Source organism: Carya illinoinensis, chromosome 2 (assembly GCF_018687715.1).
Source record: "Carya illinoinensis cultivar Pawnee chromosome 2, C.illinoinensisPawnee_v1, whole genome shotgun sequence".
NCBI lineage: Eukaryota > Viridiplantae > Streptophyta > Magnoliopsida > Fagales > Juglandaceae > Carya > Carya illinoinensis.
This window is the reverse complement of record NC_056753.1, coordinates 16342792-16360973: the sequence shown is the minus strand read 5'-3', so window position 1 is coordinate 16360973 and position 18182 is coordinate 16342792. Positions and strand designations below refer to the sequence as shown.

The following is an 18182-nucleotide window of genomic DNA, read 5'->3' as shown; positions in this document are numbered from 1 at the left end:
TCTGATTCCTAAACTTGTGTAAGAATTAATGGACCAAAGAAACAACCCAGGAGTAATATGATGAGCAAGGGCAGTAACTAAGATTCTCGCATATTATTTTTCTCATGAGTCCTTCAGTATTTGAAATGTTGAACAATGGATTTGATAATTACAAAAATATTTAAATATTGAGAAGCTAAGGCACATCAGACATGCAGGAAACCAATTATACCGAACCTGCTAAGTTGGTCCTCTTCTAGCTATAGGAATATGCTTGGCCACATTTAACAAAATTTACACTGCCAACAAATGAAACTGGTACCTAGAGCTCTGCCATCTTTGATTTGTGGTGAAGTTCCATACAGCCAACAAAATCGTTTACCTGTGGGGTAGGAAAGTAGCAGATGGATTCAACACATCAAATAATCAAGATGTAACTGGGTTTGAAGCAGCAAAAGTGCGAGAACATAATAATCACCTGTAAAGCACAACTTTTTTAACCAAGCACCTTGCGAAGTTCATCAACTAATTGTGCTTGAGTTGTTGCCTCCACCTGCGTATCATTCAAACAACCACCTCAGGTTCCATATGAGGTATACGTGGATGCTTTGTAAACAAGAGACTTTTGTTTGTTGGCTTACCTTGCTTAAAAGGGCAGCAAGACCTTGAGGTGGGGCTTGCAAATCTAGAATTGAGTTGCCAATATTTGTTAATTGACGGGATACCTTTTGGACCCTTAGCAACTTCAGTTTATCCTCATAATTACTTAGATCATCCTTCCATTTGAAGAAAGCTTCATCATTTACCCAAGCATCTTCTCTGCCTCCTGCAATATTAGAGTCCAAAAACCAGCTCTTGATCAAGTCCATTGCAGATTGATGTGACAATTGGTCACCAGTAGCATCCGTTACACAAGTTTAGGGTCAAAAGGCAATTTCAGACCCACATTTTACACAGCCCTTATCCTGCCGCATCTGGCATGACTTCTCACTTCATACTTCCCTCCTAATCTATGAGAGACAGATAAATGTCTTATTTCTTGGCCAGATACCTGAGATTGAGTCTCAGGTTTTCTGGTTTTGTGTATTTTTGTAGAATTAAAGTTAAGATTTATTTTTTCATGAGGATTGATTGTATTCCACTCAAGATGTATTCCACTTGATTGTATTCCACTTGTTAAGACTTGATGGTAATATTGTAAATGATTTGTTGGTAGATTTTGTAGGATCTAATGCATTCTTAGGGTTGACCAGCTGAAAACTTTTCCCTAATACATCTTGATGAGCTAGTTTTCTGATAAACCAACTAGTTAAATCATTACTTCACCTCAACATAAAATCAGTAGATGGAATCATCAATTTTTTTGTTGGATCTGTATACTCCGTAGTTACTTGGGAACATGTTGAGTAAAGAGAAGGTATCATCATCGATTTCGTTATCTTCTATTGTTAATCGCACATTGGGAAACAACCCAATGTGCACCTGTGGATTTTCCTGCTTCACTTAGAACATCAAATACCTGGCGAAATCCGGGGCGAGCATTCTTTGGGTGTTCAAACTACAATATAAAGGTACAAAAATTTGTTAACATTCACTCTAACTTGTATTTGGGTTTGACTAAAATTTTTTGTATTTATATTGACAAAATATGCTTTTCTTTTGGTTGATTATACAGGGGTTACCACATTGCAACTTTTTTAAATGGGCAGATAGCGGTCAGGAAAGAGAACAAGAACTTGTGAAAATAGAAATTGAGTTGTTAAGAAAGAAGGATGAGCTTCAGAAAACACAAGAGGAGTTTCAAAAAACACGAGAAGAGCTTCGAAAATTAGATGAAGAGATTCGAAAAACTATGGAAGCAATTCGACATTGGATGGAAGAGGTTTGTAAAAGAGAGGGCGAAATTGTCAAGATGGAGTTGGAAGTTCAGCGTCAATGCACACATATTCGTATATGTTGGGCAATTTTAATATTACTTTATTTGTTTTATGTACGATCATGATAAAATACACACTAAACGGGAATTGTGTGTACTAATATGAACACTTGCGAATCATTTAGAGTAGTAGTTATGCAAATGCCTACAATTTTGTGGGAAATATATGTACAATATTTTGGAACTTATGGGACAACACTTGAAAGAGTAGGCTTGATTGTATATCTGAACTTATCTATGCAAAGTGGATGTAATCTTGAGTTCTCATTCTTTTGCAAATTGTCCAGGTGCTCGCTTTGCCAACTTCACTCTCAATAGTTCATAAAAAGGGACCCATCATGTATGGCTGTTAATCGAAATTGGGAAATATAATTACATTGTACGCTTAAATCTTAGTTTCATTCAAAACCGCATATATGCTAGGAACCTATCAAATGAATGCAACATTTTAGCTATCACCAGACCTTTAATTGTTGCAACTGCCCTTTTTTGCATGTTGTTAATCCTGCCACCCACTCAATTCGGGAATTCAAGCATCATCAAGATGTCCAATGTAAAAACTATGCAAATTTTGGCAGGATCCATTTATAACTTGAGTTATAAATGCCTGATGCCAAGAAAGATGATATCCTGTAAATTAACAATATCAATGAATCATGTAAAAATGGAACCTGAGCCCAGTCATGGACAGATTAATGTATCAAATCTGTTGATACATATCCATAAATCTGTGATCTAACATGAAGAGCACCATCATTCAAATAAAAGAATACATGTTAGAAGTTAACTGATGAAAAACAGGGAGTAGAAAAATCATGATAATAGAGAATATACAAAAGTTGATGCTCTTGTTTAATCTAAAACTAATTACAATGGCTCAAACTACCCATCAAAAAATAATTACATGCGAACTTCCACCCAACAAAAATTTATTACAATGGCTCAAGTCCACCCAAATATATAAAAATGTACATCATGGATAGATTTGTTGCAAGTCTTGCTCCACTAGTTTTGCAATACACCACCATCAAGCACCAAAAACCGGATTGTTATATCTTCATGGCAGTTTTTTGAGTCTCCTGCTCCACTAATGTTGCAATACATCATCACCTGAGTGCTTTAGGAGCTGATCGACTCCCCATCTACTTGTTCTTTGCACTAAAAGTCAATTTTTGTACATAACTGCCATGAAGAGCACCAAATCAAGTATAAAAGCTCAATCAATAGCATAAATTAATTACAAGCTGATTTAATTTAAACCACAAAAAATAACAAGCACATGGCGTAGTGCCTAATCATTAGCTAACACTCGATAATATTTAATAGCAACTTTGGGTTATTCATACTCCACCACATCAGAAGGCCAAAGAAGGTATACTCCTAAGTACATTTCTTGAGAATGAATGATTAATATTTCATTTTAAAAATACAACATTTTTACACAAAACCATAAGAGTGTAGTTTTCCTAAGCTCCGTGAGCAAGCAAAATTGGAAAGAATAACCATGTAATAAGCAATCTCACTAGAATGAACACCATAAAAGTCTCTCATTGTGACGGTTGAGTCTCACATAAGCTATCCGGCTGGGTTCCATCCATCCCAAGCAAAATCTGTCCACATTACAATATCAGTTTTTATATAAGTATAAAAATACAACCCATCAAAACACTCATCAAGACAAATTTACACAGTATCACCAAGTTAAAGAAGACGATTTACACTTTCTTGAGTCTAATTCACTGCAAACCCAAACTCGGTGGCACTAAAGTCTAACACTTTGGTAGTGTTTTGTATCGGCTAACAATACATAAGTGAAATATTAGATCAAATTAAAACTATAGACTAGAATTTTTCAATATGTATTAAAAGCTAAAAAAATTAAAGAACTCATTTTAAAACCCATAAATGTACCTCAACTGGTACATTTTGTTGTGTTCCAACAACTGTTTAGCCAAATAAATTCCTGCACATTCCAACAACTTCGCATTCTATTCCATGTGGCTACAAAGCAAAAAAACTAGGTATATATATATGAATAAATTCCAATTTATATATGTCAATTATATCTTTAAAAATACAAAGTTTAAAAGCTAAAATATCCAGAACAGTGCACTTAGTTAACCTGTTTACGCTTTCCTTTTTGACTAGCCTTCTTCGTCGTGGGTTTCACTTTCTCAATCATTGATTTCTTTCTGAGAGATGGAGGTCTACCTTTTCCTCTGACTACATGAGGACTCAGTACTTTCTTAGAACTCACATCTGTCGTTGTGTCGGCATGAATCACTACAACCTTCGAGGGCAACAAGTTGGTGCGATAGCCTAAGTTCATCGCATCTAGTTTAGCTAGCATATCCTCAGTGTGCTCATCACATGACGATGCATTTGTGGCTACTTCGTAACATTTCTTGATGATACGTGAATATCTGCTAACTTCAGGCCTCTGATCAACTAAGTCATAAGAACTTCGTATAAGAGTGTATGTCATTTTTATGTCTTTCCTCCATCGATCTAGTATGTACTTTTCAGGAACCGAACGGACTTTGTTAACTTTCATAATGCCTAATACATGTCTACACAATATCCCTCTCATCTTAAACAAGGCACATGAACACTTCACTTCGCATTCGGCCTCATTAAAGTACACTGTGTGAGTCACCTCCTTCATGAATTCATCAACATTCACTTCACATTCTACATGGTACGTTGCAATTACACCATCCTTCCGGTGTAGAGTTAGAAGAGTTGCAAGCATCCCTATAACTTCTTTCTGAACTTCTCTAAATTTATTGCAAGTGTATATCTCTTGAAAAATCTTCTCAAGTGGAGAGGGAGAGACGACGGGAATTGTGACGTTGAATGACTGGAAGTCCGCCTCACTTTCACTCTCAATCTTCTTCCTCAATGCATGATCAAACTGATCGACAAACTCTTTTAAGTTTGTCTTAGCATGAACATACCCTTCAAAAAATGCATTCATGCTCTTGCTTCGTTGGGTTGTACTCATTCCAGCCCAAAAAACTTCTTTCATGAACACCGATGCTCAATACGTACGCTCAGCGTATAAACTCTTCAACCACGCATTCTCCTACAAGTTGTACTTCGTAATCAACACTTGCCAAGAACCCTCAAACTCCTCTATTGTGTGAGAGTCATACACACAATTTAGCAACTGGCTTTTCAAACCAGTTTTGTATGCACCATGTGAACCTAGCTTCTCTGGCAATTTCTTCAATATGTGCCATAAGCAAAATCAGTGTCGGGAGTTTGGAAAGATGAGACTAATTGCATTTTTCATGACTCGATCTTGATCTGTGATAATAGCCTTGGGAGCTTCACCATCCATACAAGTCAACCAAGTCTGAAATAACTATGTGAACGTTTATGTATCCTCACTAGAAATTAATCATGCCCCCAAAAGAATTAATTGACCATGGTGGTTTACACCAACAAACGGTGCAAACGGCATCCCATATCTATTTGTCAAATATGTCGTGTCGAATGTGACGACATCTCCAAAATATTTGTTGGCTGCCCTACTTCATGCATCTGCCCAGAATACATTTCTCAACCGCCCGTCATCATCCATATCCATTAGTGAAAAGAACCCGTCATTCTTATATTGCATCCGAGTAAAGTACTCATGGAGGACTCCAGCGCTACCTTTTCCAAGTCGAAGATGGCGTGCCTTGTCAATGTAATTACGGTAGTCTTTTTCAGTGAATGACAAGTTCTCAAACTCACCCGCTTCTTGAACAAGAGAGGCAAAACTCTTGTTCATTCTGATCCCAGCCTGATCATTTATATCTAGCACTCTCTTAACAGACTCGCTCACTTCTCTATTGCAGCGAAAGAACCTCGATTTTTGTGGACTTAGGCCGTGATTATGAGAATTGTTAACACTCGACACCTTCAACACCCCTTTTTCAAACATCACATTTATCCTTGCCTTACATTCTGTCTTTGATGTCGGACGCGGTCTCGCGACATTTGTCGTACGGTTCTGTGCCTTCCCACCACGAGCACAACCCAATGTGACATATCTAATGCTCCCATTCTCAAACCTATGACTCATTTGTTTGTTAATCCCAAAACTGGATTGTTGCCCATATCATTTATAGTAAGACAGTAACTCCTCTTCAGATTTAAACACCATTCTCAACTTCGGCTCCTTAATGATATCGGCCCCTTCAGTATGCATAGTATTTGTACCCCTGGACTAATCAGCATCTTTGACTTCAACAGTATCCCCGGACTGATCAGCATCATTGGGTTCAACAGTATCATAAATGAAGGGCGTAGACAAACTTTTTCCACTAGACTCGGGTGATATATGTTGGATTTCATCCACATGCTTGAACTTGTCGATTGAGCATCAATCGGAGAGAAAACTGATAAGTGAAATGGGGGAATTGGATTTCCTTGCAATTACACCCACAAAATTGATTACAAACATTGATATTGTTAACCACTGTACTTAACAAATGAAGTTATCACCTGACTAGTCTATGTAGATGGGTTTGCATCAGGACAAATTACAAATGGTGGTAACCACGCATGTGGCATTGGTAGATGGAAACCATGCATATAGTTTGACAAATCCGGATAAAATTGTATTGGTATTGCCTAACATATAAAATAAAAATGATTATGAAACAAAGATGTACTTGTGGCAACTACGGAACAACTACGGAACAAAACCAGTAATGATAATGGTATAAAAGTTGAATATTACAAAAGCAATAAATTCCTACCTAGGACAGATGATTTATTGCTGGATCTGCAGTAGGAGGTGTAGAGGAAGATGAAGGCTCCTTCCCTTTCTCCATCTAGAGAATATTTTTATACATTAAAAATCAACTTACGTAAATTATATAAAATGCAATAAATAATTTAGAGCTTACCTTTATATTACCTATTTACATTGGTAGCAGTATGCAGTAATAGATATTGTATATGCTTGGAATAATATATCATTTTGAAACTAAATTGATATGGCCACAACTTTTTATCAAGAGGACTTAATACATACAACCATGCATGATTGCATATGTAGAGTTTATGTGCATGCTAGTTCTAGCTAAAATAGATATTAGTACAGAACTAAATAATAAGAAATTATGTCTTCAATGTTACTATTGAGCATGTTCAGTTTTTCGTAGTTTGATTAAAGTTCTCCTTCTATCTCAATGCTTGTATGTATGAATAGATGCATACTATATTTTTTTTCTAAGAATAAAAAAATTTATTAAATAAAAATAAAAAGGGGTTACTATATAGATGCATACTATATTTTGAAACAAACTGTTCCTTGTTACTAAACTAAGCAACCCAAACACCGTAAGACATAGATTAATTTGCACATCCAAACAGAGGTTAAAGAAAATCAAAAGCCTCAATCTTGCAATTTTGAAACTGAAAAATGAACACCCTCCATCAGATGGTGAGGATCAAAGAAACAATTGAAGGGATGATCTTACAATAAATCTAAGAGTCATTATGTCCAGCAAAATGTTTATTAAAAGAGGAGAAATATTTCGAAAAAATAAAAAAGAAAAATTAGCAATAATTAAAAGCATGAAAGAAACAACAACCACAAGCATAGCAGCCAATATAATCACAGAGACTTCCAAGGACTGTAGCACGAATCAAAGACACATGAACTCTGATTCAAACCAGACATTTACCTATTTTTAGCTAGGAATTTCAAAGCATGCAAACACCAAAACTAGAAACTAATCCTGAAGACTATCTTCCTCCACGTGATCACACACTCGAACATACCACATGGATTCGAACGGAGACAGAGATCAATCACAAATAAAACATAGATTAAAAAAAACAGTACAACAGAAATGAGAGGAAAATTTATGTTTACGACCAACGTGAATTTATTCACTACTTTATGCATAAACTCAATGTGAATTCCTCTTTTCATGTTTTGAAGCACCAAAACAAGTTTTGCCTGCACATGAGAATAAATTCTAACAATATTATCCGAAATGCAGCATGTTGGTTGCTAATAATGCCCCTAAGACCATGTATAACACTTCTGTAATGTTTTTGAGATATGAGGGCCGATTATTTCACTACTTTCTACTTGACTAATCAACTATTATAAACTGTATAATCCCTATGAAATCTGAACGTGTAGGAAAAATTACCTTCTATTCTAACAAGCCTCCGACCCTCACTCTTGCCCAATCTCCCCTGTTTTCAGAAAACCAACCAACGCAGCCTTCAACCCCCCCTTCTTCTACTGGTTTCCTCGATCAGCAACTATGTACACTATGTTTGGTTGTAAACCAAAATAAATAACACTTTGTAAGGTAAAGGAAAACACCACAAGAACAACCAGAGTAAAAAAATGGTGAAAAGTACATGCTTGTTTTCAAATAAACAAGAAAACTAAAAATACCCTTTCGGGAAGCACATTTTTACATGTGAATGTTGAATGCTAGGTGAGATTCTCCTTCTGAGACTACCATGTACTCTAATAAAATGGACCGAAACAGAGACCACTTGAGGAACCAGTCAAAAAAATAGAGACGACTTGAGGATCAAAATAGAGAAAGTGAGAGATAGATGAAAATAAATGTTAACTGATGAGAGGGTTGGTGGCGACACTGAAAATGGTGGAGAAGATTCACCGAAAAATGTAAGTGGGTGGTCAGGGAAGAACCTCTCGCAGGGACTGGACGAGACGAAATGATGAAGCTTATGAAGGAAGTCGCGTTTCCCTCTTTTTCTTGTTTTCCGTCCTTTTTTTTCCTTTTTTTAACATGCCACGTCATCTTTTGTCCGCATATTGGTCCGTCGTGTGCTTACATATAGAAGTACTCTTAAATTAAAGCAAACGCAAAAACGATCTTCAAAAAAATATTTTCAAATCTTAAAAAAAAAAAAATCATTCGTATGAGTTAGAAAATAGAAAGGACAGATATGAAATTGTTCAGATCTAAGGAAAACAAATTTCCTTCAGAGGACTCAGACAGAGATATATGTTCAGACCTAAAAAAAAAAAAATCATTCGTAGAAGTTGAGAAACAGAAAGAGCATATATGAAATTGTTCAGATCTGAGGAAAAAAAGAATTCCTTAAATTAAATTAAAGCAAATTGAAAAACAATCTACAAACTCTCTGCTTAGATATATATATATATATATATATATATATATAAAGATAAACAAAAAAAAAAGGAATTCCAGACGAATCGACAAACAAGTAAATCTAAGAAATCTTTGGATCTAGACCTCAGCATTGTCATTTTCCACTTTGCTCACCATTTTGCCATCTGAGAAATGCTGAGGTCACCAGGAATGCAGTGAATTTGAGAAATTTTTGTAATTCCACTTCTTAGAAAGCTGTTATCCACTTAGCTCACCAGAAAACCGAAATGTTTTTAATTACACCCGCACTATATATATTCTTCAAAAAAAATTTCGCTTCACTCGCACTTTAGGAGAGAGGGAGACAAGCAAGGAATCATAAAAATATACTTTTATCTGTATTATTTGAATGAAAAAAAAAATTAAATCTAACATAATTTGATATAATTTGCATCATTTTATTTAAATATATTCTTGATGATTCTAATAATAACAAATCGATAGAATGCAAGTCTCTCATATTTATTTATAAGTATTTTTTAACAAAATATTAATAAAATTATTTACAATCGATGTTTTCTAGTATTGCCAGTTGCAAAATGCTTTGCAACGGTTGGGCTAATAAACACTCTAGTGCAGCCTTCCATTCAATGGTTGCCATGTAAGGAAAAACACAATAAGAGAAATAGGCTCAGAAACGATTCTAATCACCCACACAAAAATAGGTTTTCAGCTCTTTGCCCCTCTTTTCTCTCTCTTTGCATCACTACCCAAGACCAAACTCAGTTCCACCGCCACCATCTCAGTCTGATGCCAACCATTCGTTACCTAGCTTGGTTTTTCAAATCACTGACTCTCACGGATTGAGAACCATCTCACCCACATGTATTTTGTACCACTGTCTGCCACAAGGATTTCACAGCACTACTGTCGCACCACCCTAGTCGGCAACTAATGGTTTTTCATGACTAACATTGGTGACCTTGGTGTTGCTTAGGTAATTTTTACCATTTTCGGTACTCAATTGGCATTCTAATGGGATGAAACTTGATACAAAATGTGATTAGAAGGGAAGGAAATATGTAACCCAAAATATATATAGATTTTTGTGTTTTGGAACAAAGGAGCATGATTCTGCAAAAGCAATCTAGAGTTGTGTGAGAAGGGGGTGATGTGCGAGAGCCTCTATGTCGCAAGAGGAGACGAAGTCGTGCAAACTTCAATTGTGTGAGAGGTGGGTGCTGTGGGGGGTACGAGCTCTAGCCATGCATAAGGGTGTAACCGATCTAGTCTGGTCTCGTTTTGGATAAAATTTAGGACTGAACCAGTATGTACCAATTTTACATTTTCAAAAACCGATTACGTACCGGTTATTTCCCTAAACTGGTACATCCGGTTTTACTGGTTCCAGTCCTGTTTGGTCCAGTTTTCTGATTTTAATATATTAAGTATATAAATATTACTAATATATTTATCAAAAGAAATATATTGACAATTTATTTGGCAATAAAATGTATTTAATATATAGATTTTATATTTAAAACATATGATCAAATAAATATTTATGTTTAAGATTAAAATATTATGTTATAAATTATAATATATTATTTCATAAATAATTATATATATTATATATAATATTAAAAATTAATAAAATATATATAATATGTGAACCAATCTAATCCAGTGTTGAAAAATGTAAAACCAATTAGGATCGGATTTGACCGATTTTAAAAATGAAGAAACTGATTCGAAACCAAACCGGTTGAAAACTGAACCGAACTAACAGGTCTGGTTTGATTTTCTGATTTTTGGTTTATTTTTACATCCCTAGCTGTGCAAAGGGGTAGAGAGGGGGTGCAAGAGGTGTGAAGGGTGTGAGAGCCATTATGTCGAAGGGCTTACGTGTTTATGAAATACACAATAATCAAATCTAATGCAACCACAAGATAACTTTGGTGGAAAGCCTAGATATTAGTTATTTAGTGGTGGGATGCTCTTGGGTTATTAGAAGCCCAACCGTTATTAAGGTATTTTGTTGTTAAAAAGGGGTTAATAAAATCATTAAAGTTTAAAAAAAAATCATTAAAGCACAACCATTTTCTTTCACATAGATAGAATCTTTTTTTTTTTTTGAAATGAAACTTATACTTGCATTAACTTATCAAGTGTTTACATGAGCCAAATTGGCTGAAAAGTCTACACTTTCCACCACATCATCTGGACTTAATACAGCTTCTTTGGCAAGATTATGGGCATAAACATTGCCACTTCTTTTGACATGTGAGACCCTCCAACTAGTTAAGGATACAAGCCTATTTTTTATATCACTAAGGATCATTCCCACCCTATCCCATCTATCTATTTGTTTTTCTATTCCTTGTACAATGGTTAGAGAGTCCCCTTCCAATATAACTGAACTGCAATCCATTTCATAAGCCATATCTGCTGCACATAGACCACCCATACTTTCAGCTAGTAGAGGATCCATTAGACATGGTTTTGACAGCTTTTTGGTAGCTAGAATACTGCCTGTATGATCACGAGCCACTAACCCAAAACCTGCTCTTCCCCTATCTTCATTCAGACTTGCATCCCAATTGATTTTGGTTACTCCTATTGGTGGAGGTTGCCATCTGTTCTGTATCTGTGCATTCCTTCCATGTTGTTTCACTTGTTTTTGCTGAAGCACTTTATATTCTTCTAATGTTTTCCTTGATTTCTTGACTAATGCATTAGGATGAGTAAAGGCATTTTCAAATACAAACTGATTTCTTCTATGCCATATGTTCCTTGCTATTATTACAAACTTTTCCAAAGAATCTTGATCATAATGTGACATTAGTGCTTCGACTAATTCTCTAAAGTTTGCATACCTGAATGAACATTTTTGTAGGCCCGATTGTGTTTGACTCCATACATCCATTGCTGAAGAACAATTCCATAAGGCATGTGCCACATTTTCCTCCTCTGATTTGCATATTGGACATTTAGAAGATTCAACAATTTGTTTCTTGGCCAGGTTCACTCTTGTGGGTAGAGATTCAAGACATGCTCTCCACATGAAGTGTTTTGCTGCATTTGGTATGTTTAAATTCCAGCAGTTTGTCCAAGCTTCATTCTGAGATTGAGATGTTGATGATTGGCCTGCACTTGTATTTTCCAACTCCATTTGATAATGATAGGCACTTTTCACATTGAAATTTCCATTCTTTGTTCCTAGCCACATTAATCTGTCCTCTGCACCATAGGAGCTGATTGGTATCTTAACTATTGTTGCAGCCTCATTTTCTTCAAATATCTCCTTGATCAATACATGATTCCATTCTTTGCCTGACTGTTTCATAAGTGTTACTACTTTAGCTTCCCTTGACAGCACCTGGTTTGTAGTTTGAACCTTGTATGATGATGGAGTAGGAAGCCATCTATGTTGCCAAATGTTTGTGCTCTTTCCATTTCCAATCCTCCATACCGAGCCCTTTTCAATTAGGTTTCTAGCTGAGCAAATGCTTCTCCAAATGAATGATGGTCTGGACCCTATTTTTGCTTGCAAGAAATCTGTTTTTTTAAAGTATTTCTCTTTGAGGACTTGTGATGCCAGTGACATAGGTTGTTGTATAATCCTCCATGCTTGTTTTGCTAGCAAGGCAGTATTAAAGCATTCAAAGTCTCGGAATCCCAATCCTTCCTTGGCTTTTGTTCTTCCCATTTGGTTCCATGATACCCAATGTGTTTTCCTTTCCATTTGATGTTGGCCCCACCAGAAATTCCTCATGATCTTGTTCAACTCTTGGAGAAGATGCTTAGGTAGTTTAAAAACCCCCATGCAATAGGTTGGTAAAGCTTGAATGATGGCCTTTAGTAATATTTCTTTTCCAGCCTGTGATAGGAGTTTGTTTTTCCAGTTGCTTACTCGACCCCTTACTCTATCTATTATTCCCTTAAAAGCCTGATACTTTGACTTGCCTATAAAAGTAGGTAGGCCAAGGTACTTTTCATGACTTTGAGTAGCTCTAAGGCCTGCCATATCAAGGATGTGATCTTTAGTCCTCTTCTTTGTATTTGCACTGAAAAAAATTGAAGTTTTTGCCTTGTTCAGTTTCTGACCCGACCCTTGTTCATATAAATCCAGCAAATCTAGCATTCTTGCCCATTCAAATGCATTGGCACGACAAAATAGTAAGCTGTCATCAGCAAAGAACAAGTGATTGATGCTTAATCTACTCCTTCCAAATTGAAAACCATGAATTTGCTTTGAAACTTCAGCTTGATTCAGTAGTGAGCTCAATGCTTCTGCAACCAGGATAAAAAGATAGGGAGATAAAGGATCTCCCTGTCTTATTCCCCTAGTATTTTGAAACCAAGATTGTTGGGCTCCATTAATAATAAGGGAGTAAGACACAGTTGAGATGCATCTCATTACCAAACCAATCCACCTTGAGGTGAAACCGAGCTTATACATAGCAGCTTCTAAAAATTGCCACTCCACCCTATCATAAGCTTTGCTCATGTCAAGTTTCAATGACATGTATCCTTGCTTCCTTTTTCCTTCAGTTCTCATAGCATGCATGGCCTCAAAGGCCACAATAACATTATCCATTATTAACCTGCCAGGTACAAATGCACTTTGGGTTGGGGATATGATTTGTGGCAATATGGTTTTCAATCTATTGGCTAGGACTTTAGAGACAATTTTGTATATGACATTGCATAAAGAAATTGGTCTGAATTCAGTAACAGATAGGGGGGTTTTAACCTTAGGGATCAAAACTATATAGGTCTCATTAATACATTTCAAATCCCCTTCATTGTTTAGAATATCCAATACAGCTCTAGTTATATCTTCTCCTACTATTTCCCACTGGTTTTGATAGAACACAGCAGAAAATCCATCAGGTCCTGGAGAACCTAAGGGATTCATTTGAAATAATGCTGTCCTTACCTCAAGTCCAGTAAACTCCTGATTTAAGTGTCTGTTCATGTGGTCATCAACTTTCTTTTCTAAAAACTGCAAGCACTCCTGGATCTTGTCAGGTTGGGAAGTTGAAAACAGCTCCCTGTAGTAATTCTCAAAGGTTGCTGCAATATCCTCACGGGTGCAAGCTTCAGTTCCATCTTCTCTCACAATTTTCTGAATTTCATTATTTTTTCTTCTCTGGTTTGCAGTTCTGTGAAAGAATTTTGTATTTCTATCTCCATCTTTGAGCCAAGCTTGTTTTGCTCTTTGTTTCCATTTTGCATTTTCTGCTTCCAAGAGGGCTTCTATTTCCTTTTGCTCTTGTTTAACTGCTGCTGTCATAGTGCCCATATTTGAGTTCTGCATCTTATTCAGTTTGTTCATTTTCTCCTGAGTTTGTCTCCATGGCTTGTCAATAGAATGTTTTTTCCAATTCAGTAAAGACTCCTTACATTTTTGAAGCTTTTCATGTATACCCCTCATATAAGATCCCTGCCATGGCAAGTGTTGATTCCAACTCGAGTTGATAGTTTCCTTGCAATGTTCATTAAGTTCCCAGCTGGATTCATATCTGAATATCTTGTTTCTGCCTCCTCTGTCACTTCTTCTTTGCATTCCTTCTCCCATGTTGAATACAAGGGGACAGTGGTCAGAAGCTTGTGTTGGTAGAACAGAAATCCAGTTGTCAGAGAAATGGTTGATCCAAGTTGAATTTGCTAGTACTCGATCCAGCCTTTCCTTTATAAACTGAGTACCCTCCCTTCCATTATTCCATGTAAATTTTGTTCCCTGATATCCTAGATCACTTAGTTCACAGAATTCCAATGTTTCTCTAAATATTTCCATTTGTTGATAGGACCTTGGAGCTGCTCCTTGTTTTTCATGTTGGTGTAACACCTCATTAAAATCCCCAAAGCAAATCCAAGCATTATCATTAGTGGGTTTAAGCATTTTCAGCAACTGCCATGTATTATTTCTCTGTGATGTTGAGGGGTGTCCATAGAAGCCAGTTATTTGTATGCAGTCTTGAAATTCATTCCTTTTATAAGCTAAAGAGATGTGGTTTTGTGAATAAGTTTCTAAATAAATCTCTTCAGTGCTATTCCAAATAAAGGCAAGACCTCCACTAAATCCTCTACTGTCCACCACATAGCTTCTGTCATACCCGAAAGAATTTCTAACTTCTTCTACTCTCTTTCTTCCACACTTGGTTTCCATTAGAAAGATGACCTTTGGCTTTTTATTCTTCACCCAAAAGTGAAGTTCCTGAACTGTATGAGGGTTGCCAAGCCCTCTACAGTTCCAGCTAAGACCCATCATTGCTGTTGGTGGAGCTGCACTGCAGCCTCCACCAACCTAGGGTCAACCCCATCTTGTTTCATATCCTCAACTGTTTTTTGTTTCTTACTATGCTCCATATCTTCTTTTCTACTATCTCCTTCTCTCTTTTTCTGGCTAATGTTTACATTTTCAGAAATTAAAAGTGCTTTTCTATTTGCTTCTCTTGTTCTTCTTTTCCAAGTGTTGCCTTTTGTTTTGGTCCCTTCCAATTCCCTTTTAACTGTCTTGAATTCCACTGACTCCTCTTGATGACTATTTATGACAGGTTGGTTCGAGTCTACAGTTAATGAACTGTGTTCCTTTGTTGTCCTTTTTTCTGCTATTTCCATCTTGCTTTCTTTTCCATCTTTGTTTTTATCTTCTAACTCTACTGTTATTCTTAATTTCCCCTTCTCTTCTACAGGTATATTACTCACACCAGGTACATAATTCTTGCCTTCTATATCCATACTGTCCCAAACCTCAGCAACTAGTGGATTTTTGTTTTTTCCTTGGTTCTCTTTTGTATTTTTCTGTTCTGTTGATATTTTCTTTTCTTCTAATCTAATATCTTCCATCTTGAAACTCCTTTCCTCTTTTATATTTGTCTCTTTGTTCTGGTCCTTTTCAACTGAGCCTCTATACTTTCTACAGTCAAAGATATTAGTATTTAGTGGTTGAGCTCGAAGCCATGGTCCAAATTGTTGGATCTTTTCTCCATCTCCCCTCTGGTCAGTTCTCTGTCTGGTGCATCCAGTCCCTTGATGAAAAAGAATTCCACAATGGAAACAAAATGATTGCAGTCTCTCATACTTAAAGTAGATCCAGTATTTTTTTCCTTCAAATTCCAGCCATCTCCCTCTCAGTAAAGGTTTATGGATGTTTATAGCAATTCTGGCTCTTAAACACTTACCCCATGCTGAACCATCTGAATCTGCATCGACCCTTATCACATGACCAATCCTGCTCCAAATTGATTTCCCATATCTTCATTCATGGCTGCTAGTGGCATATTGTGAAATTGTATCCAAAATGGTTCGTATCTGAACTGAATGGTATTTAGAGCAGCAGCTTCATCTATTTCTTGCAGTGTTAATAGATTTCTATCAAAAAACCAAGGTCTCCCACTTAGTACTTTCTCTTTATCAGCTATATGTTGGAATTCAATTAAGAATTTCTGATCTCCCAACTCTTTAAACCTCACCCATCCTTTCAGCTTCCATATTAAGGCCATAGTTTTCCTAAAGGCTTCATTATTCAGCCCTTTCTCAGATAGGATCTTACCTGCTATGCAGTGTTGGCCACGCATGCCATAATTCTGTGTTTGAGCAGCATGATAGATTGAATTTTCTTCACTGGTTAGATTCAAGTTTTCCCAATGTTTTGATAACTCTTCCTCTATCAACGCCATCAATTTCTGTAGCTTTGTTCTTAGATTCTGAAAAACTTACACTCTCAACACAAGAGACTCAGTCCTTAGCTTGAAACAAAGATATTTTGTTCAAGCAAGGATACACCGCCTTACTTTTTCTCTAGAGAAAAGAAGGACTCCATGAGGGACCACATAGATAGAATCTACATATATTGAACCAAGATATTTTAGATCATATATTTCTTCTAATTTATTTTGCATCTAATTGATATTTCTTTTTTATGTTAGATTTATTAATTAAGTATGAATCTATGACTTCTGTTAACTTTTTATTAGGTTCACTTTAACTTCCCATTTTGAATTTGTTTGAATTTTTTTTTCTTCACTTTCTCATTAATTATTTAGTATCAATTTTTTTTTTTAAATATTTTTTCAACTAGACACAGGTGCATTTTAGGTTGTACCCTTACTAGTGTGTGTATATATATATAAACAACTTCCTTGCCATTGCTATTTAACGCAGTGGTAAAGGGTTGTTCTTTAAAAAAAAAAAAATTAAACAAATATTTGATTAATCTTATTAAGTGTTGGCCTGTTTGGTCTTGAGACCTTACCTATTTTTTGGTAGAATAATTAGAAGTTTTTCAATTTTTGAAGTTGAAGTAAAAACAGGACTTTTGACATTTTCTGTAATATAGTCCAATTGCGACTTATAATATGAAGAGCTTGATTGACAAAATTGTTTTGTTCAATAATATTTTTTGTTTTGGTAAAAGTAGTAGATTTAAGATTAGCAGCATTGGGTGCTTTAAATGGAGAAACATTTATTTCTATCTCTTGTGATAGGGGTGTAAAAATTAACTGGAAATCGGACCAGATCGGCCCGAACCAGTGGAATTGGTTTGGGACCAGTTCCTTTAGTTCCAAAACCGGCTGGTATTGGTTCGGTTCTAGTTCTATGCTTTTTAAGACCGTATCGGACCGATTCGCTATATTATATATTTTAAATTAATTTCTTAATATTATATATAATATTTTTATATTATATATAATTTATAACATAAATTATTAAACATGAAAATTTATTTGATCATATGCTTTAGTTATAAAATATATATATTAATAACATTTTATGGCCTAATAAATTCTCAATATATTTTTTTTGATAAGTACATTAGAAAATTAGTAATACTAATATAAATTAGTATTTAATGTATATTAATTACAATTTACATTTTATGACCTAATACTAATAGTTTAATACTATATTACTATTAGTAATATATTTTAAGTATATATATATATATATTACTATATAAATCACTATACTAAATAATTATATATGAAATAATAATATAGTGACACTATATCATCACTATTAATTATATAGTTATAATAAATTAAAATCACTATAAAAAATACTAATATATAGTTATTCTAATCATTATAAAGAATACTAATATATATATATATATGAAGAGTAATTTTATATGCAATTGTGAAGTGTATAAA

At 35.4% G+C, this 18182-nt stretch overlaps 1 protein-coding gene across 1 annotated transcript; it reads right to left on the bottom strand.

Annotated features, from left to right (window-relative positions):
• Window positions 1–539: 539 nt before the first annotated feature.
• LOC122301742 (protein FAR1-RELATED SEQUENCE 2-like) lies at window positions 540–4667 on the bottom strand. Its single transcript, XM_043113126.1, has 3 exons — window positions 4038–4667; window positions 1462–1537; window positions 540–805 (listed from the first exon to the last, which is right to left on the bottom strand). Exons 1-3 carry the CDS (start codon window positions 4665–4667, stop codon window positions 540–542), a joined length of 972 nt encoding a protein of 323 aa, XP_042969060.1.
• Window positions 4668–18182: the final 13515 nt, after the last annotated feature.

Excerpts from the sequence above, each read along its gene's own strand:
- LOC122301742 (XM_043113126.1), bottom strand. The coding sequence starts at position 4,667 with ATGCTTGCAACTCTTCTAACTCTACACCGGAAGGATGGTGTAATTGCA. Across the intron at positions 1,538-4,037 it reads AAAAAGGAAAGCGTAAACAG|TTTGAACACCCAAAGAATGC; the intron begins GTTAACTAAGTG and ends TTTATATTGTAG. Across the intron at positions 806-1,461 it reads TGAAGCAGGAAAATCCACAG|GAGGCAGAGAAGATGCTTGG; the intron begins GTGCACATTGGG and ends CTAATATTGCAG.